We start from the raw sequence: 21,349 nt of genomic DNA on the forward strand, positions 1-21,349 counted from the left end.
CTCCGTCGCGCCGCCGAGGAGATGGCTGGCACCTGGGAGCGCTCCGGGTAAAAAGCGTCCCTTCGCCTTGTCCCCGGGGAGGCTGAGCGCCGTGGCCAGAGCCAGGGTCGTTCAGGTGCTGGCGGGGCCGAGTGCGCCGGGGCTCGGAGGGGCGGGGTGATCAGACCGGGAGACTCGAGGCGGCTGCGGCGGCGGCCCCAGACCGGCCCTGCCCCTCCGTTTGCGCCGCTGAAGCCCGGGCTTCTGTGGCTTCCCTCCCGGGACGGGACTTTGCACTCTAGGGTGCTGGGCGGGAGCTGCCGCGGCCTCCCGCGCTGCCTTGCCGGGCTCCCCGGACCCCGAGCTGGAGTCTGGGAAAGGGCACTGCCGCCTTCCCACGCTCCCGCTGCCGGCAGCCTCCTTGGCCCGGGAGGCGCCCATCGGACGGCTGGCTGCCCAGCGGCGGCTGCCGCAGCAGCTGGGGATGCTGCGGACACCCTGGCGGCAGGGAGGCCCTGCGAAACTTAATCCCTGTTCCGCTTGGGGCGCAAGCATTGAGTCTCGGTCTAGGTGGTTCATTCTTTCTGGCCTGTGATACCAGGTCTGCAAGGGAAGAAACAAACTTAACATGTGTCCACAGGACAAATTGCGATTGAAGTGGAGGAGAGGTGGGGTATTTCCCCTTCCTTTCTCGTAGAAACTATTACCGCCGCAGTAGATCGACAGAAACATTATTGGTGCTGATAAGGGCTTAGGTTACTTAGCTCTTGGGGTGCTTCACAGCGTGATTTCCCCGAGGCATTTCTTCCCAGAGCAGGAAATTGGCATCCTGGGGTCGGTTGGTTCTTGACTTGCCCTCCTCCACACTCTCCTCCCTTCCTTCACGCTCATTCACCTTCCTCCTACGCTGTCACCCATCAGCTTGCCCACTTGGCTTTCAAATTCTGCGTCCCCCCGCCCCCAGCCTTTCCCCCCTCAACCTGTGCACTCAGATAACCTCTGAGCGGTTCAGTTTCTCTCTACTTCCTCTGGAGGATTTCTGACAGGGTTGGAGGTGGGGTGGAGTGGATGGTAATGGTCGTGTGAGCCTCTACAGTGAAAATGAAAGGGTTGTTGGTAGCCGCTGAGTAGATTCCCATGCACAGTGACTTCGTGTGTGTGAAGAGTACTACTATGCTCCATTGGGTATTTCAAGGGTGTGACTGGTTGAAAGCCAATCGCCAGGTTTGAAATGGCCGATCTTACTAGCTGCTACACTAGACCTTAACCGTTTCCCCACCCACCCAGTTGTGGTTGTGGTTGTGGTTGTGGTTGTGGTGTGGTGTGGCTTGGAGTCGAATCCAATCCATAGCCATCTTATGTGACTGAGTAGCGCTACCCGGTAGGGGTTTGTGGGAGCTGATTCCCCCACCCCCATTAGTTTCCTGTGGAGCCTCAGTGGCTCCCAAACACCAGCCTTCAGGTGAGCCCTCTAGTGCTTCACTGGTTGGCCACTAGGGCTCACAGAGGGACCCCTAAAAGGGAATACTTTGGGGAACTATGCACATGAACAAGTGCTGTATGGCGGCTGATTCATGAAGTTTTAAAATCGAACCATAAGGGCTGCCTTTAACCCTATTCTGTTACCTCCCAGAACGGTAATCAGTTCTCTGGCAACTTTCCAATTGTAGAAGGCTTGCTGAATAGTGAGCCCCCCCCCCCCCAATCTTGTTTTAGGAATCAGTGTTGTTCCATTCTTGCTTGTTGGGCATCCCTCTCCTCCTTTACATCTCCTCTCCTCGCCTCTCATCACTACCCTGAGGCGGGGTGGGGGTGGGGGATGAGGAACAACAGACTTTGCTATTTTTATACCTATTGCTATCCAATCAATTGACTTAATACAGGTATAAAATGTGAGTTAGATTTCCCTTTATTGCCCCACACAATCTGCTTTATGTAGTTGCAACACGGGGCTAGGAGCCAAGAAGATCAGAACGTTCTTCCCAAATCTGATGGTACATTGGCTTTTATGGCCTTGGGCCATTCCTATGACCTTTCTTTCATAGTTGGTGCACTTATATAAGAGGCGTAATGTGTACAGAGTATTGTGAGTCTTGGCTGGGTCTTTTGAAGATGAAAGGGTTCCATAAACCCTCCACATGAGACTTCTGAAAGAAAATACTTCATTTACCTTTTATTGGGATAGTGGATACACTGGGAATTAAGCAGGAATCCTAGTTTACTGGAAACCTTAACTTGGCATTACTAACCACCCTGGGAGACAAATCAATTGTACTTCATTCCTAAGTCTGTTTGGGGTTTGTGTTTGTTTGTTTATTTGTTTTGATCTGTTTATTTTAATGAAAGTAAACTGCATGGAATCATGTATAGAGCGATGCATACAGAGTATTAATTTTTTTAAAGTCATGGTTTGAATATTTTCTAATGTACTCCAATGTGAATAATGACATTAGTTATAGAACAAAGTTCAGATCTTTTGTGCAAAGCTTACTGTCAGTCATACTTGACTTGATGACACTAGACCACTGCTAAATGAAACTAGTGTTGTTATATTTGGAGAAACATTCTTCAACTTTGGACATCACTTTTTGTCAATGTGCAGTATGAAGTAACCTGGGTTTGCTGTGATGCTGAACCTTGTGCCATTGGGGTATCAAATACCGTAATGGTTTCCCAAGGTGGACAGTGTTTGTTGGAGCTCCCAGTTGTAAAACAGGTTTGGAAGCAGGAGTGGCATCCACTTCCGAAACCACATGCCTCTGGAAACTCTATGAACTTGGAGAAATGACGATAGTTATGGAAAGGCATTAATTAGGTCTTTTGTTCATAGATTGGCTGTGAGTTGTGCTCGACTCAACAGCAACCAACCACAGCAACTCCAATATGGCAATCTGAGACAGGATAATCTGAAAACAAAAAACCCACATTTGAGATCTCCCATGTTTTTAGCTGATAGGGACGATGCTCAGTTTCTACTGAAAAATGGCAGAAGTAAGTTCAGGCATGGCTGTAGAAACTTGATTAGCATCTAGCAATGGTGAGTCAACCATGTTTATTAAGCTACTACAGTGTTCAAAGCTTCTGCTGACTTAGCCTGAAACCCCAAACTTCATCCATTATCTCTTAGCTTCATATTTGAAACTTCCAAGTCAGGACAGGGAAAGGCCGTGCAGGGCAAGGGTAGAGGCTAGGGACAGGAAAAGGTAGTTAAGTAGTTGTTTCTCTCTCATTTACTTTTAAGACCATTAGAAGTCTCAGCTAGCATGTTGTTCCTTGCAGCAAGGCCACCTCCAGGAAGTACATTGCTGCACATCAGCAACTTGGGATGCTTTATAAGCGTATCATCTGAAACAGTGCAAATTGATTTAGGTGAAATTGGTTTAGTTAATCTCTCCTCTAATGCAGGGCAACGTGCTCCAACTTGTAGCTCCAAAAACAGTGCCAGCGGAGTAATTGCATCCAAAAACTTGCTCTGAGTAGTGAGCCCGTCCATTCCCTCGTCCCTCCTCCCATAAAATCTGCCAACACCAGAACAATTGAGAAAGAACCTATAGAAGCAGTTTGTCTTTGCCACTCAGCAAATCTCATTGGCTTGGTGAAGAAAAGGGACTGGTTTTTTGTTTTGCTTTTTTCCTCATCCCTCAGCACTCCTCTCTCAACAGAGATACTGTTTCTCCAGTGGCTAGTCTCTAGACACCTGCTGGCCTACTGAGTGTCACTCAGTCTATGGATTTTAAAGACCTCATAGCTGGTAATGGAGGCCAGCAAGTGCTTTATTTCTGTCTTAGCATTAAGTTCTCTTGTCTTTTCTCCTGTGCCAGGGGAAGAATGAAGTTCTGTGTTTGAAAGCACCTCCTTTTTTAAACCGGATATTTTAACTTCGGGACGATGTCTTATAAAAATAGAGCATACAACATCTTGGTACTGCAACAGCAGTCCAGGGGAGTTCTAGACAGTGGTTGACATTTTGGATGGACACTGTTGGACACCAAGGTGGTGGTGTTGCTCTAATGTGTTATAGTTCTCTCAAGAACACTGGTTTGGCCTAAGTGGGTTAGCAAAAAGTGTCATTTGTAAGAGCTGTCCTACTTGAGTTTTGGCTCCCTGTAAAACTCTGACCTTGAGCTTTGTCTCAGCCTTTTCCCCTGCAGGTCAGACATCTCTGGACAATGTCCTCAGGCTCTGGATCTTGCTTTTACAGAGACCAGATGATCCGATAACAAACCTCATTATATAACCAAAACCCCTCTGGGAAACCTACAATCCCAATCTTTGCATTTATTTGCCATTTTGCCCTGGTAGGAGCATAATGTATGACTATGCTAAACTGTGCTAATGCAGGCAGGCCAGTGATGTGTCTGAACGAATACAGCCCTGAAATGGAAGAATCTCTGATTGCTTTGTCTATAGCCCTTTGTTCTGTGCTGCTATGATCCATGTGGTTCCTGGGGGAGGAGAAGCTGGATTTCAAGGAGGCCTCTGTTCTCTGTCCCTTGTTTCTGACCTGAACCTGGGATCTTCTCAGTTTCACATTCAACAACGTGCCCTACATCCCACATATTCACGGTTTTTATTCTGTAGAAGAAGAGCTGACTGCCTGGCAGGTGTGCCACTGATCATTTAGAAATTTACAAATATTCCATCAGATGGCAAGGGTGGGGAAAAGCAATCCCAGAATAGTTGGAAAAGCTGTATTGGCAGCAGCAGGTAAATTAAGTTCGTTCTCCATTTGTTTCCCCAACCTTGCAACTGCCAGTGCAATCTGCATTAAAAGAAAGGTATTGGGAGCTGTACTTAGGATTCCTGTCAATTATAATGCGTGTTACCTTGGCAAATTTCGTTTCTTGGTTACTTAATCTTTTGCTTTTATGGCAGATTTAGAACTTTTCCTTCTGCTATTTGGATATGCATTGTAATGTTTATGATGACTACGTTGTGTAAAATACCCAGTGGTTAGATTTAGGAGCGCATTGTTATAAAAAAGAAATAATTGAGTCTACATATCATGAACTATTAAGTGGCCTTTAGTAACCTATTAGATAGGAACTAGCTCTAGTTCTTGTTGTCAGATGATAAGCACCCTTCAGTCCTGTGCATTCTCTGTGCTGATCAAAGCTCCCTATGCACTATGCCAGTAGAGCTTATATTAGTAAGAAGATGACTGTTATTGACTATATACCTACCCCCATTACTCCAGTCACTGAGTCATCAGAGACAATGAAATTGGTTCAAGATAGAGCAGAGAGGTCAGAGCTGTTGTACATAGGGTCCAACGGCACAAAACAAACCACAACAATTATTTTTTATTATGATTACTATCTCGTTCTCGCCCCTCCTCCTTGCACCATGCCCCCTGTCCCTTTTTCTTTTCAATCATTTCCCTACACAGCAAGAAAATATAAAATCCATTGGTTGCCTTTTACATTTTTTAAATGCTTTTTTTTTTTATTTCAAGTGGTCCTTTTCTAATAATGATGTTCTAGGGATTCATTGTCTTACTTCTCAATTCCAAAGGTTTTCTCATTAGTCAATAAGAATCTCTGTTCTTTTTAGTTGTCTGCTGGTTCAACAGGTAAAATCATCCACTGTCCATCAGCACGTTGGTTTGGACAAGGAGAAGCTAATGTGTTTTGTCCATTTTCAGTTCTTTTGGAGATAATACTCATTAATCATGTGCCTTTCTAAGTCCTTTTAATAAAGGTATGGATGATGGGCAATTCTTCCCTTGTGATTTGCAGTCTCTGAAAATCCATTGGAGGGTCAAACTATGAGTTTGTTCCAAATTGATGGCATGAGAGTGAGAGTTTACAGTGATCCAAGGTGTCTTTTCTGATGAGGAATGGGTAGCAAAAGCTTTCAAATTCTAGGAGACCAGAACTGGAAAGCACTTTACAGTTGTCTGGTGAGTCTAGCCCAACTTGAATGACATTTGACAGTTGAGGAAGCACCAGACTAACTGGGTACTCATTGATTTCTTTAACATCAAAGTCAGGGAATCCATTTCTAAAGACCCTAAGTAAGTAGTCTTTCTTTTCTATTTGTTTTAGCAAAGCCTGCAGCTCTGCTCAGTTCTCAATCCACTGCCCAGAGAGAGGTCAAGGTTGGTCTCGTAGTCCTGGCTTTTTGGTGAAGGAAGGAAAATTTAGCTTCCTAGGGACAAGGAACATAGTGAGAGGCCAGAATAATGCTTTGTAGACTTGATGAAAAGGAAATTAGATGCTAGGTGTTGAAATTAATGAGCACTTGTTGATTGCCATTGAGTCCAGCACAACTCATTGTGACAGTATGAACAAAAGGCCTGAAGCCTTTCTATACCTATGTCATTTCTCTAAGTTCATAGAGTTTCCAGAGGCATGTTATTTAGGAAGTGGATGCCACTCCTGCTTCCAAACCTGTTTTACAACCGGGAGCTCCACCAAACACTGTCCACCACGGGTAACTGTTATGAGCACTTAATGAATCAAATATTTGAAATAATAGACTTTACTAAGTGCAGTTCCTGGTCAGAGTTAACTCAATTCTGGATTTAGAGGGCAATTTTGAAATTAATCTTTCATGGTTTTTTAAAGTGTTGATTACACTCATAGTGAGCTTGCAGGACAGAGTAGAACAGTCCCTCAGGGGTTTCCAAGGCTGCAATTGTTTATGGAGGCGGACTGCCTCATTTTTCTCCCATGGAGCTGTGGGCAGGCTCAAATCACTAAGTAGCCAGCTAGTAGTCTTTTGGTTAGCACTGAATAACCACTGTACTACCAGTACACCCATTTGCTAAAACTGCAAAATGTAGCACTTCAATGCAGATAATTTAAGGGACCAAAACCCCCTTGACATGTTTTTGTTACATGTTGTTGTTGTTGTTATGTGCCTTCGAGTCACTTGTGACTCATAGCTACCCTATGTCCAACAGGTCTGAAGTCTACCCTGTCCTGTGCCAGTCTCACTGGCTCTGACACACCTAACACCATTGCCCTAGTTACTGTATTTATCCTTCTCATCTGGGGTCTTCCTCTCTTGCACTGTCCCTCTAGTCTTCCCAGCATGATATCCTTCTCCAAAGATCAGTACCTCCTAGCCACATGCCCAAAGTATTTGAGTTGGAGCTTCAAAATCCTTGCCTCCAAGGAGAAACTTGGTTTCACTCTCTCCAAGACAGACCTATTTGTTTTCTTGGTGGTCCATCGCATGTTCAAGACTCTTCTCCAGAACCACAACTCAAAGGCATTGGTTCTTCTTCTATCATCCTTAGTCTAGCTCTATGATGCATAACAAGTAATTGCCAAGACCATGGCCTGGATCAGGTGCACCTTAGTCTCTAGACTGACATCATTGCTTCTCAGCACTCTGGTGAGGTCCCTGACAGCACATTTCCCCAGTGCAATTCGTCTTTTGATTTGCTGACTGCTGGTGTCAGCAATGTTGACTGTGGAGCCAAGCAAGCTGTGATAGTTAACAACCTCAATCTCTTCTTCATCTATCATGGTGCTGCTAATTGGCCCAGTGGTCAGAATCTTTGTCTTCTTGATGTTGAGCTTCAATCCATATTGAAGACTACAGTCCTTGACCTTCTGCAGCAGGCACTTCAGGTCCTCCTCAGTTTCAACAAGCAAGGTGGTGTCATCTGCATAGTGCAGTTTGTTGAGTCTTCTTCCAATCCTGATGCCACATTGCTCCTCAAAAAGCTAGCTTCCCGAATTACCTGTTATGCATATAGACTGAAAAGTTAACGGAGATAGGATGCATCCCTGACAATTCCTTTCCTGATTTTGAACCCTGCAGTGTTTCCTTGTTCTGTTCTGAGGACTGCTTCCTGTTGTGAGTATAGGTTTCACGTGAGCACAATCAAGTGTTCTGAGATTCCCATTGTCCTCAAGGTTAGCCACAATTTGTTGTGATCCACACATTCAAATGCCTTTGTGTAATCAATGAAACACAGATAGATATTTTTCTGGTACTCTTTGCTTTCTGCTAAAATCCATCTCCATCTGACATTGGCAAATTAGAAGACATCAACGTCTTCTAAACCCAGCTTGTACTTCTGGTAGTTCTCTGTCGATGTACTTGTTCCAGTAGTACTTTTTGGGTAATCTTCAGCAGAATTTTGCTTGCATGTGATATTAGTGATGTTGTTTGATAATTTCTAAACTTTGTTGAAGCACCTGAGCAATGTGTTACTAGTAATTTTTTTTTTTTTAGAAATCTGAAATCACCTTCATTGAAATTCCTCTTTTGTATTTCTTGCTCTGATGCCTTCCTGTAAATTGATTCTCATCAACTTCCTTTTCCAGGCGTCTAAGTACAGAGTGAAGATAAACCACACAGAAATGGTTTGGTTGGTTTTTTTTATTTTTCTTTAAAAAGATTTTTTTAACCTAAAAGCTAGCAAGTGACGTTTTTGTGTTTAACATCCCAGTCATTTATTGTGACATTTACAATAATATTCAGTTAATCTATAAACGCTAGTTTGCTAACTTAATTAAATTGGAAATAACAGTGTATATTTTATGCAATGAGAGATATAGTAAAGCAAGGACAAGTGCATAATCATGTGGCAATGAGGTGAGATGTGTCAGAGACAGTAAGATTGGCTCAGCGTAGGGCAAGGTTCAGAGCCGTTGTTCAGAGGGTCATAGTCAGTAACAACAAACGTATTTTCTGTGCCTCTGTACATGACCATCACACTTGATAGAGTAGAGAGAGGCAGTAAAAAAAGAGGAAGACTCTCAATGATAGGCAAATTGGCACAGTGACTGCAACGGAGCAGTGTTTGTGGGGACTGTGCAGGATTGGGCAGAATTTCCTTCTGTTGTACACAATGAGTCAGAACCTTCTGGAGGGCACCTAAAACCAACATGGAGTGGTGGTCTAACTCCATGACAATAACCAAGTGTTTCAGAAGGAAACTGCTTAAGTGTTTGAGAAATCGAGAATTTTCTTTTTTCAAATGTGTGTTTAGTTCTGTCCTCCAAGGCATTTCATCAATGCATTTTTTTTATGACAAGAGCTTCATACTTACCTGGCAGGGGGTTACACCCCATCAGATTCACATCCCATCTTTATCCTTAGCACACGTTCTACATAGCTTAGTGATTCATAGACAGTTAGTGAATCACAAAATTTTTGTCATTGCAGCATTCTGTCATTTTTTTTTGTCCTACCATTTCCTCCTGCTCCCCTTCCCCATTTTTGTTATACAGGAGTCATATTGTTGTTTAGGACTCGTTTCAAATTAAGTTGGAAGTTCAGAGAATTTTCTGAAACACACTGTTGATTCCCAGTCTATTGTAGAAACTAGGAAAGAAATCACTGACCTAGATAAAAAAATTGAAAGGAGTAAGCAATCTGATCCATAGCAATCGAATAGAGTTTAATAATTCTGCATAATTTCACAATTGTCATTACATAGTGCTTGATTAGTTAACATAGTGGTTTAATCATATTCTTGATCCAGACAGACTTGGATTTGAATAGTGTCCCCTCCCCGCATTGGGATATATTCACATATCATAATGGCAACCATTTATAAATATGCAATTTATTGGCATTTTGCATATTCACAAAATTGCGCATTCATCACTGTCTCATCTCGGAACTTTTGTGTCACCTCAAAAAGTAACAAAACATCCATTAGTAACTTCTTAATATTTGTCCCTCTCCCCAGCCTCTGGCAATCACTAATCTACTTTCTATTACTATGGCTTTGCTTATTTGGAAATGCATCACGGATTTGCCATTTTCCACTTTGCATACACGTTCAACTTATTAACACCACCCTCTCTCACTTTGTTTGTTCCCTCACATAGGGTGTTGTAAATCTTTAATTGGAGGCAGCCCATCTTTCCCAGGTGGCCCAGCATGGGATAAACCACCAAAATACATTTTGTTTGGGAATCTACAACTAGCACTTAATCCTAGCCCCAAAGCCCCGGAAGTGGGAATCAGCAACTAACACTCATTGTTAAGTGCTCTATACTAGTAATTTGGATTTGCATTTCCCTGATTGTGAATGAGGTTGAGTACCTTTTCATTTGCTGATTGACCCTAAAGTTGTGGAACTTTTGGAGCTGGCTGCTAGTTAAAAAGTTCTGCAACTCCAATCCACAAACTGCTCTGTGGGAGAAAGATGGGCAATCTCTTCTCATAAAAGATTTATAGTCACAGATGCCTGATTGTTGTTGTTTGGTGACATAAGTCATCCAAGACGCTTAGTGACATTGTGAACAACAAGTTTGAACCTTGCCCTACCCAGTGCTTTCTTCACTATCTCTGTCACTGGGTCAATCCATCTTTTGAGGGTCTTCTCTTTCTCCAACCCTCCACCTTTTGCACTACGATGTTTTTCCCCCCCATGGAATGGCCTCCCCTCACAACAAGCCAAAGTATGTGAGATGAAATTTCACTATTCTTGCCTCTTAAGGAGCATCCTGGCTGTGCTTACTCCAAGACATTTTTGTTTACTCTTTTGGCAGTCTGTGGGATATTCAGTACTCTTCTCCAGCACTATAATTCAAAGGCTTCTTCTTTGGTCTTCCTTATTCATTGTCCAATTCTCACACGGATAGGAAGCAATTGAAAAGATCATGGCTTGGACCAGGTGTGCTTTAGTTTTTAAAATGACATGATTGATCTTTTGCACTTTGGAGAGATCCTTGACTGCTGATTTTCCCAATGCAACACATGTTTTGACTTCTTGACTGCCGTTTTTATAAATATTGATTGTGGATCCAAGTAAAATGAAATCATCGACAACATCAGTCTTTTCTCCATTTGTCATTATGTTGCCTACTGGCCTAGTAGCAAAGATATTTTTGTTGTTGATTGCCTTTGAGTCAAGCATGACTCAGCGACCCTATGAACAAAAGACCTGAAGCCCCTCTACAACTATCGACATTAATCAAAGTTCATAGAGTTCCCAGAGGCATGTTATTTAGGCAGTGGATGCCACTCCAGGGTCCAAACTTGTCATAGTATGTTATTGTTGTTATGTGCCGTTGAGTTGCCTGCAATGTATAATGACCCTCTGTACAGCAGCTCTGAACCCTTCCCTGTCCTGAGCCAGTCTCACTAATTCTGACACACCGACCCCCATCACCCCAGTTACTGTATCAATCCATCTCATCCAGGGTCTCCTTCTCCTGCACTGTCCATCCACCCTTCTGAGCATGATGTCCTTCTCCAAGGATCGATCTCTCCTAGCAAGGCTCCCAAAGTTAAGTTAGATGGAGCTTCAAAATCTTAGCCTCCAAGGGGAGACTTAGTTTCACCCTCTCAAAGAAAAACCTATTTGTTTTCTTGGTGTAGCAAAGATACGAGTCACATACAGTAACAAAATATAGCTGATAAGAGACTTGTAGCAAAGATACGAGTCTCTTATCTGCTATATTTTGTTACTGTGTGCTGTCAGAGTCAGAACTGACTTATAGCTGACCTTTCAGTGGGATTTCAGAGGTTGCAAATTGCACAGAAGATTGCTCCTTTTTCTCCCACAGGTGGATTCATACTGTCTCCCTTTGGGTTGGTAGCACAGCTCCTCACCAATAGACTTCCAGAGCTATATGCTGTACAGAAGAAACTGATGTTTAACTTTCTTGGTTGTGCCCTTTGAAGCATGAAAACGTTACCATTTTTGTGACAATAGGTTTTTATTATCTTTGCTGATGCATTTGGTGTCATATCTAAGCGTTCTACCTTTGTTTTCTTTTAAGTTTTACAGTTTTAGCTCTAAAATAAAAGGTTTTTATCCATTTTCCATTGATTTTGATATATGGTATGAAGTAGTGGTGCCGCTTCATCCTTTGACATGTGGAGATCCTGTTATTCCAGCATCAATTATTGAATATTGTTCTTTCCCTATTGGATTACCTTGACATTTAAAATTAATTGACCGTGAATATATGAGTTTGTTTCTAAACTCTCAGCTTTTTTTTTTTTCTGGGCTGGAATCCTAGCGTTGCTACTTGCAAATAATATGACCAGTATGGCCTTAAACACGTTCTTTTTTTTTAATACTAGTATGTACATCTTACTGAATTGTGAAAAATAAATGAGAAAATTCATGCAATAATGTTGTAAACATGGGTGTGCATTGTAAATCTTTTTTGAGAAGCAGAGTGCCTCATCTTTCTCCTACAGAGTGGCTGATAGGTTTAAACCACTGACTTTGATTGGTAGCTCAGTGCCTAACCCATTGTGCCACCAGATGAAATCAGTTGGGGTGTTGTTGTTGTTGTTATGTGCCATCGAGTCGCCTGCGACTCATAGCGACCCTATGTATAACAGCCCTAAACTCCGCTCTGTCCTGTGCCAATCGCACTGTCTCTGACACTCCCATCCCGATTATCCCAGTCACTGAATCAATCCACCTCATAGAGGGCCTTCCCCTCCTGTGCTGTCCCTCCACCCTCCCAAGCATGATGTCCCTCTCCAAGGACCGGTCTCTCCTCACAACATGTCCAAAGTATGTTAGACGGAGCCTCAGAATCCTTGCCTCCTGGTTTGACCCTTTCCAGTGGGTGACCCTGGAGGACATTATGCTGAGTGAAATATCTCAGTCACAAAGGGACAAATACTGCATGGTGCCACTGTTGTAGAATGGGTCTGACATCAGGGTGGGGGTATGACAGAAAAAACTGGATAAATTATGTATATTGTATTGAAACAAATGAGGGAAAGAACAGATTAGAGGTGATATATGATTGAGTATTATGGTTAGCACAGGAATCTAGAATTAAGGTTGCATAGAGAAGTGTACTCAGGGTGGGGGCTAGGGGGAAGGGACGTGGGAATTGTATACTAATGAAGGAATTTTTTTTCTCTCTCTTCGGAGGGGGAAGCGAGCTGGTGGGGAGGGGTGGGCAGGGAGAATATTGCCGCAGTGAATGAATGGAAATCCAAAACCTCTGTAAAAAAAATAAATAAATAAACAACAACAAAAAAAACAACAAACAAACCCAAACTGATGTAAAACCCAATTTTTTTTAAAAAAATGCTAAGACAACTTGTATCCCTCACCTTCCATCTCTGATACCGGCCACCTACATGGCATTTTTTTTTATACCCGTGTATGTTCGCTAATTTGCTAAAATGACTCAGAACTCACAGAGACTACCTATACTTATAGTTTCCCATTTATTATAACCAGATAGAGTACAAGAGAGATGTCAGAGAAGGTCTGGAGGAAGTCACAGCACAAGACTTCCATTGTCCTATGCTCTTCCATGCATAGCTGTGCTCACCCAAGAGACCCAGGGTCCTTTGGTCACTAGGGCCTCAATGAATATGCATGGTGGGGCCTTAATACATATTCATGAATCAATGACTCTGTATAATTTATCCCATGATGCCCTCCTCTTCTGTTTCTGAAGTTTGCTGCCAGTGTTGGGCCCCTGCAGCCCCTACTCATTTACTCATGTTTAAGTGTTTCCTGGCTATTTTAGAAAACAGAAGTCAATCTTGATTGCTGTTACATTCCAAGAGCTATTTTTAGAAATCTGAGACAAAAGGTCCACAGTAGGTTTTCTTAGAACACGGATGTGTAACTTTTTTTTTTGGGTTTTTTTTTGCTAAGGACTTTGGAATACTTTGGGCAATCATTTTCCCATGAAAAGCATGTATGAAACACATAGCATTCTGCAAACAGTTTTAGGAAGTTCAGGAATCTGACTAAAGCCTCTGTTTTGACTTTCTCTGAGGCAATGCTGACCCATAGAATACTTTCGCAAGCTTCATTTCATATGAGGCTCACATGTCATGTATATTCATGAACTATTTTTTAGGGCTTCATGGAAAATTGGAGAATTGTTTCTTCTGCACAGATTGCTTCTGAAGAGCTAGGAGAATTATGATACTGTTATTTGTTTACACACAGGGTTCAGCACTGTGACATGGATTTCAGCAATACTCATGACCTACTGTCATTTTTGCAGGAGGCCTCACGCAAATGTTAGGTAGCCCCCAACACAATCATTGAGAAAATGAAACAGTGCAATTCTGGAAGATGCAGTAAGAAGAAATGCAGAGTGAAGCCTAGCAGTCACATGGCTCTAAAGGGGGCTGAGGATGAGATAGGCAGATTCAAAGAATCTCAGAGGGACACAGACCAAAATAGAAGCAGGACTATGCTGCTTAGAAGCCCTCTTGTAAATAGTCGAGATAAACTTCAGTGAGGGGGCGAGCTGATTGAAACAAAGGTGCAGGGGAAAGAGCACAGCATTGACATTGATTGACTTTGTGAGCTGTAGCTTCCTGGTTGTAGGTTCTTGATGGATTTAATTAACAACTCTGAGCTTCAGCTTCCTAACTGCAAAATGGGTATAACAATAGTGCCCGCTGCACCCACAGGCTTGCTGCAACAATTAAATGAAATAGTGACTTGTTAGCATAGTGTCTGGTATGCAGCAGACACTGCATAGATGCTAGCTCCCTCCTTCTCTTAGGCAAGAGAATTTTTCACTTCATAATTTTTTCTGTGAAGCACTGCACTACAAAGAACATGTGAAATAATCTTTGGCATAAGGGAGCACGAAGAGTTAGCTAGAATGGCAAATATGTAAAGAAAGTGAAATAGAATGTTCTGGAAGTCACCTAGGCTTTCAGTGATAGCACGTAAATGAACAAACTCCCAGGTTTTTAGGCTTGAATGGTGATATTCACCTGATAAGAGGAAAATAGGAAGAGGAACCGGTTTAGGTGAATAAGAATGAATTCATCTATGGGTAAGGTTGAATTTGAGCACCTGATGGGTATCAGGTCGAAATACCTTAAAGGCAATGTTTCTGTCGAGTTAAAAGTAAAAATCTGTGATCTTTGAAAATTTTTTCTTAAATTCGAAGATTCTGTGAAATATGTCCAGCTCAGCAGAATTATTTTTACCCTTTATAAAGAAATTGAAAAGGTATGGAGATAGGACACATATATGCAGAACAGATTATCCAGGAGGTTGGGCTCTATGAGAAGTGAGGCATCAGGATTGGTGGAAGACTCATCAACAATTTGCACATGCAGATGACACAACCCTGCTTGCTGAAACTGAAGAGGACCTGAAGTGCTTGCTGCAGAAGGTCAAGAACTGTAGCCTTGAATATTGAATATACCATGGACTGCTAAGAAAACAAACAGGTTCAACCTGGAGAGGGTTAAACCAGGTTGCTCCTTGGAGGCAAGGATTCTGAAACTTAGTTTGACATACTTTGGACATGTTGCAAGGAGGACCAGTCCTTGGAGGAAAGTCATGCTTGGGAGGGTGGAGAGTCAGCGCAGGAGAAGATGACCCTCTATGAGGTGGATTGATTCACTGACTGGAGTAATGGGAGTGGGTGTGTCAGAGACAGTGAGGTTGGCACAGGACAGAGCAGGGTTTAGGGCTGTTGTACATAGGGTCGCTATGAGTCGCAGGCGACTCAATGGCACATAACAACAACAATAAAGAAATTAATTTTAAACATCTCCTGAAACTCACCTCTGTCAAGTTGAGTCTGCCTCATAAAAGCCCTCCGTCAGGTTTGTCTGATTGTACTTCTTTATGGGACAAGGCACTCCTGCTGGGTGGCTGTAGAATTTGAACTGCTGACCTTTGAATTACCAGCCTACACCACTAGGGCTGCTTCTAGAAATGACAGATGTTATAAATGACAATATTTTGGCAAGTACTTTGTAGTTTTTATGTTGTTGTTGTTTTTTAAATTGTAAAATGACAGTGTCATATGACTTGAGAGAAAAAAAAGAGCTTCATCAACATTTGAACCTACTAACCTAACTGTGATGGATTGTTTTACAAAAAGATTTCGTATTTTTATAGCCCGGTTTCCTATAGCTTTTTGTTACATGGCAGTTACTCAGTGCACTTAGAAACAACTTTTAGGAATATATCTATTAGACCTATGAGCAAGCCATAATGGTACCCAGTATTTAGATGTCCTGAAAGATAGCTATGCAGGTAGCAGTGGTCAGTTATGATAGCTGAACAAATAATCAATTGCAGGATCAAATTTCTAAGCCCTGAACAAGTTCTCTAATGAGGAGATGATGATCGAAAGTTACTTAAAAAAACCCAAAACACCCCAAAACAAAAAACCAAATGATACTTTTCTTTCGTAGAAGCAGGAATAACATTTTCAGCCAATAAGATAATATTGTTTACTTTTCCTCAGTTTAAGGTAAAGAGAACTTACCTGTGTAAATTTCACCTGTGTAAAATTTACCTGCGTAGGTTTTAATGAATTTGAAGGCATGTGTGGCTCAGAAATACCTGTGGGAGAACAGATGGGTAGACCAAGAGCTTAGTCTCCTGTCAGTTGCGTGGCATCTTTCACTCTATGGAGACAACGATAGCAGAAAATTTCTGTCAGTCAGAAATTTTGGGGTGTTCACCTTGCTAATTAATATGGAGATCTGAAATCTTGATTTGCATCCTGTTTTTGATTTGTTTCCCATTTTAGGAAGTCAGAAAAGACACAAGGGGCGATGAGATTCCTAGCAGGCTTGTGCAATTCCATCAGGTGTTTAATAATAAAACCAAACTGAAGCCACGAGGTAATATGTCTCCATCATTTATCAGCAGTAAGTCGAACAGGTGAAATTGTTTCCCATTCAGCTTGATGAAATAAATGAAGGATTTTTCTGGAGGTGAGGGGGGAGGGAAGTGAAAGTGACAGCAACCATCTTTTGTCCTAGTTAACTCAGTTTACTAGAGTTGGGATGGGACAGAAATGTCCATGAGTGAGGAAATAAGAAGTAATTCAAGTTTACACGCAGAAGAGCTTATTATCCTACACTCCATTTCTCTAAAGCCCTCTCTTCTTTTCTACACAGGCTCTCAGAATGGAACTCATTTCGAGAACTAGAGAGTTACTTTGAAATATGACCTTGTTTTTCTTCCACTGGATGTGAAATAGGAGCAGCCCCAATATTTTACTTTGAAGTGAAATAGAGAATAATATTGGCAAATGGAGATGGAGAATTTTTCAGGGCCTTCAGGCTTATCATAGCCCGGGACAAGTAATGCCAGTGGAGAATATGGGGAGAGAATGATCCATACAAATGTTGTGAGGTGAAGCAGGAGTGCTAATCAGTAAACCAGGATTCATAGATGGCCACTCTAGGTTCTATTCCTTAGTGTAGGAAAAGAAATTCTAGGCATTTGCCAAGAATAACGTTTGAGGGAGAGGAGAAAGTGTCTCTCTGATTAATTCCCAATTGCTTTCCTATTGCTCAAGCTTCCTTGGGGAGTCCAGCATGTGGAATCTTCATTGGTTAATGTGTAATAATGCACCATCCCCTTTGCCCTTGGGAAATGCTGAATTCCTCTTGCTTTGTATTCCCTTGTAGGTGAAATCCCAGCCTCTGTGGCCCTTAATGCCTCAAAAGGATTACTGTTACTAAAGATGGAAACACTGGAGTCTGAATTGACCTGTCCAATCTGCCTTGAGTTGTTTGAAGACCCTCTTCTCCTCCCGTGTGCTCATAGCCTCTGCTTCAGCTGTGCCAATCGCATCTTGGCCTCGAGTTGCAGCTCTGGTGAATCCATTGAACCTGTTACTGCTTTCCAGTGTCCTACTTGCAGATATGTTATCTCACTGAACCATCGGGGTCTGGACGGCCTCAAGAGGAATGTGACCCTGCAGAACATTATTGACCGCTTCCAGAAGGCTTCCGTTAGTGGGCCCAACTCCCCAAGTGAGAGCCGCCGGGAGAGGACTTATAGGTCCCGGACCACCATGTCTAGTGAGCGAATTGCTTGCCAGTTCTGTGAGCAGGACCCACCCAGGGATGCAGTGAAAACGTGTATCACCTGCGAGGTCTCCTACTGTGACCGTTGCCTGCGGGCCACGCACCCCAACAAGAAACCTTTCACCAGCCATCGCTTGGTCGAACCAGTGCCAGACACACATCTTCGAGGGATCACCTGCCCGGACCATGAGAAAGAAAAAGTGAACATGTACTGTGTATCTGATGACCAGCTGATCTGTGCCTTATGCAAACTGGTGGGCCGTCACCGAGACCATCAGGTCGCTTCCCTGAGTGATCGATTTGAAAAACTCAAGGTAAGGGGTCTGGGACTCTGTTGCTTTTATACACAGTTGTACAGTTAGCACATTCGCTAATGAAATGTTGTCATTCTGCCTATGGAAGGAGTTGTGTCAGTGCCAAGTTCATCTCCTGAGGAATAACCTGCTCATCTGCAAGCTCTAGCTGCAACCTGTTCCTCTGATTTATACACTTCAGGCCCATTCTAGGGGAAGGATGAGCCCACAGCCCACCATACCAGCATTCTCTATCGCTGACATTACACACTACATATCATTGCTATGAGCTTTCTGCCTCTTTCAAGTATGTGAGCACCTGTGTAGGTGTACTGCAATTAGCATAAGTGCTGATTTGCATATGCATGTGTATAGCAATGGGGAGGTTAGGTGTGTTTCTGTGTAGGTGTGGGTGGAGGTGGCTGAATGGATTTTATGTGAGGGAGACATTTTTTGTGGTGGATCTTAGCTTAAGTTTATGTGTATACTCGGTAAATGAGAGAAGGGTTTGGCATCAGCCATCTCTAAATTGTCGTGTTGTTGTTATGAATACAGCTCAGAGTGACCCTATGAAAAATGAATATGAACCCTACCTTGGCCTGTGCCATCTTTACCATCTCTGATGTGCTCAACCCATTGTTATAGTTGCTATGTTAGTCTATGTTGTTGAGAATCTTCCTCCACTTTTCCAAGTCTGATGTCCTTTTCCAAGGACTGGCCCTTCCTAACAATATGCTTAAAGCGTGTGAGAAGAAATTTCAGCACCCTTGCCTCTGAGAAGCACCGTGGTTGCACTTTCTCCAAGATATATTTGTTCTTTTGGCAGCCCACAGGATAGTCAATATACCACAACTCAAAAGCACTGATTTGCTATAGCAGTTAATAAACAAATCCCCCAGCTGTTGAGTCAATGCTAACCCATAACGATTCTGTGGGCCGAAGGAGAACGATCCCATACAGTTTCCGAGGCTGTAAATCTTTAGGGAGGCAGCCTACCCTCTCTGTTTCCTCCAGGGGGGCTAGTGGGTTTGAATCTCTGACCTTTCAGTTAGCAGTGGAGCAGTTAACCACCGTGTGCCACCTCGGCTCCTTATAAGCGCTTAAAACTCTGCCATTAAGTCAGTTCCAACACATAATGACTCTCTGTTGGAGCTGCTGGTGGATCTGAACCACCTGCCTTTGCATTAGCATCCCAACTCCTTATCACTAGGCTGCCAGAGCTCCCTTAGAAGGTTTCTTTAAGCCTGAACTGACTTGCTAGCAATGATTTTCAACAATTCCCTTTTAAAAGTTCTAGTTGAGACCTGTGTCACACTCTTCTTTTTCTGGTAGACAAGTTTTGTTGGATTTTGGTGGGTTTTTTATGCCAAAGAGTTGATCTTTGCTTATCTGTTACCGTTCCATATAATATTTATATGGAAGTCTAATTGCCTATTTTTAAAAGCCCTACTTTAACCGCACAATGATGCTAATCGATGTAAGATGGTTTTATTTCCTTTACCAACTGTGATGCAGGCAAATGTTTTTAAAATTTTTATTTTATACTGGTTTGTTTACAAAGTTTGTATATGTTGTGTTTCACACTATACTTCTTAAAATATTTTTTAATTGTGATTTTAACGAAAATTTACAGAAAGGCTGAGTTTTCATTCATTCACTGTTGCACATTTCCCTCCCTTCCTCTCCCCCTGCCAGTCCACTTTGTAATACACCTCTTGTCCCAGACTGTTGTCAACAAATTATTTTTTAAAACAAGATCTATTTGACAGAGATTCCAGGAAAGTAAAATGTTTACATGAATAATAAGTTTACCATCCAACAACTAGTTGAATGCATCAACCTGAGCAAGACCTGAGTTGAGTTTTTCTTCCTGTCGTGCTATGAAAAAATCATTGTAACTTATGTAAAACGATAATGTTGATGAAGGTTAGCAATAATCAGAATATGACACAATTTCCCTTCTGCAGGTTGTTGCAAACAGTTCTGTAGTTTGTTGTTGAGGGTGCTCAGATTGACAGTGATTTCTTCCTTTGGAGTTCTTATTGATATGTAGTTATATATTCTGTGACAAATTCAATATGGCCTGATGATTTCACTTGAGTGATGGTCTCATTCATCTCAAGGGCCCCCAAACCAATCCAAACCACATTTATTATTTAGCATTGTTGAGTTAATTCCAACTCATGGCGACACTGCATGTGTCAGAATAGAGTTAGATACTATAAGATTTTTAATAGCTGTGCTCTTTTGGCCTATTGCCAGGGCTTTCTTCCAAGGCACCCCTGTGTAGACCAAAACCTCCAATCTTTTGATGAGTAGTTGAGTTTTTAACTGTTTCCACCCCGCCCCCAGGGACTCCATCAAAGTTGCAGAGAGTCTCATTCATTTCAATTCCTAGAACCATTAAATGTTAGTTTCCATGGGCACTGAGTGTGCAAAATGAAATCTTTGACTCCCATGTTACAGGTAGATCTCCCAGTGCAGAACCTCAAAGAAATGAGTACCTTCTCCCAGGGCTCAGGGAAGTCTGGTGGCCTATTGATAAAACTGATTACTAATGTGAAGATCCAGGAATGGTGGGCTTGATAAATCAGTTTCATATGGGAAACTGATCCTATTGGCATCAGCATTTAGGAGCCCTGATGTCCAGATAGAAATGTGAATCTGTGGACAACAGACATATTTATGCATACACAGACATGCACAACTTCAAATTTGGAATTTTTCTAAAATAAAGTACTTTGACTTGCATTATCACACACACATGCACACACACACACACACACACACACACACCCCAACCAAATAAAAACCCCACAACACACACACACACACACACACACACACAAACCCAAAACAAAAAAATTCCCAAAACTGTTAGACCATGGACTTGGTCTAGTCCAAGCCCTACACTTGAGATTTGCATAAACTGAATCTTTGATGTTAAGTGTTTTGGTCAAAGTCACTGAATTGGCTGATAGAACTGGAATTAAGCCACTTGTTCCCGAGTTATGTATGTATCCTTTCTGTAGGCTACCTGCTACCTTAATTATAGCTTGCTGCCTCTTTGTTTTGAACTTAACATTTTCTCCATGAAATGTGATTTGAAACCAAACCTTATGCTCCAGCAGCTGCCGGTTTCATGGGTCATAGAGAGACAATTAACAGCATCAAGGAAAGGACATACTGTAAACTTACAGCTCCATAATGGCAAAGAGATAGAGGAGGGGTTGTGGGAAGAGTGGGGGCTATGAAGAGAATGGAGCAACTTCTGCCAAATATTTGCAGGTGTCAGGACTAAAATAAGACATTGGCCTTGAGAAATATTCCAAACAGAAAAATCTGTGTCCATA

The 21,349-nt window shown here is 42.4% G+C and overlaps 1 protein-coding gene across 2 annotated transcripts in view; it reads left to right on the forward strand.

The window, feature by feature from the left end:
- The first annotated feature begins 8 nt into the window (after positions 1 to 8).
- MID2 (midline 2) overlaps positions 9 to 21,349 on the forward strand; it is a 158,345-nt gene continuing 137,004 nt past the window's right edge. The window contains exons 1-2 of one of the 2 annotated variants that reach the window (XM_006889903.1): positions 9 to 47; positions 17,302 to 18,017. In XM_006889903.1, the coding sequence (XP_006889965.1) occupies positions 17,358 to 18,017 (660 nt within the window). In that variant the 5' untranslated portion in view covers positions 9 to 47; positions 17,302 to 17,357. Of the gene's footprint in view, positions 48 to 17,301; positions 18,018 to 21,349 lie in introns of those variants that run through there. The other variant, XM_006889904.1, reaches the window with a different exon arrangement.

This window comes from Elephantulus edwardii, unplaced genomic scaffold (assembly GCF_000299155.1).
Source record: "Elephantulus edwardii isolate Elephantulus edwardi_28Jun2011 unplaced genomic scaffold, EleEdw1.0 scaffold00083, whole genome shotgun sequence".
In the NCBI taxonomy this organism is placed as follows: domain Eukaryota; kingdom Metazoa; phylum Chordata; class Mammalia; order Macroscelidea; family Macroscelididae; genus Elephantulus; species Elephantulus edwardii.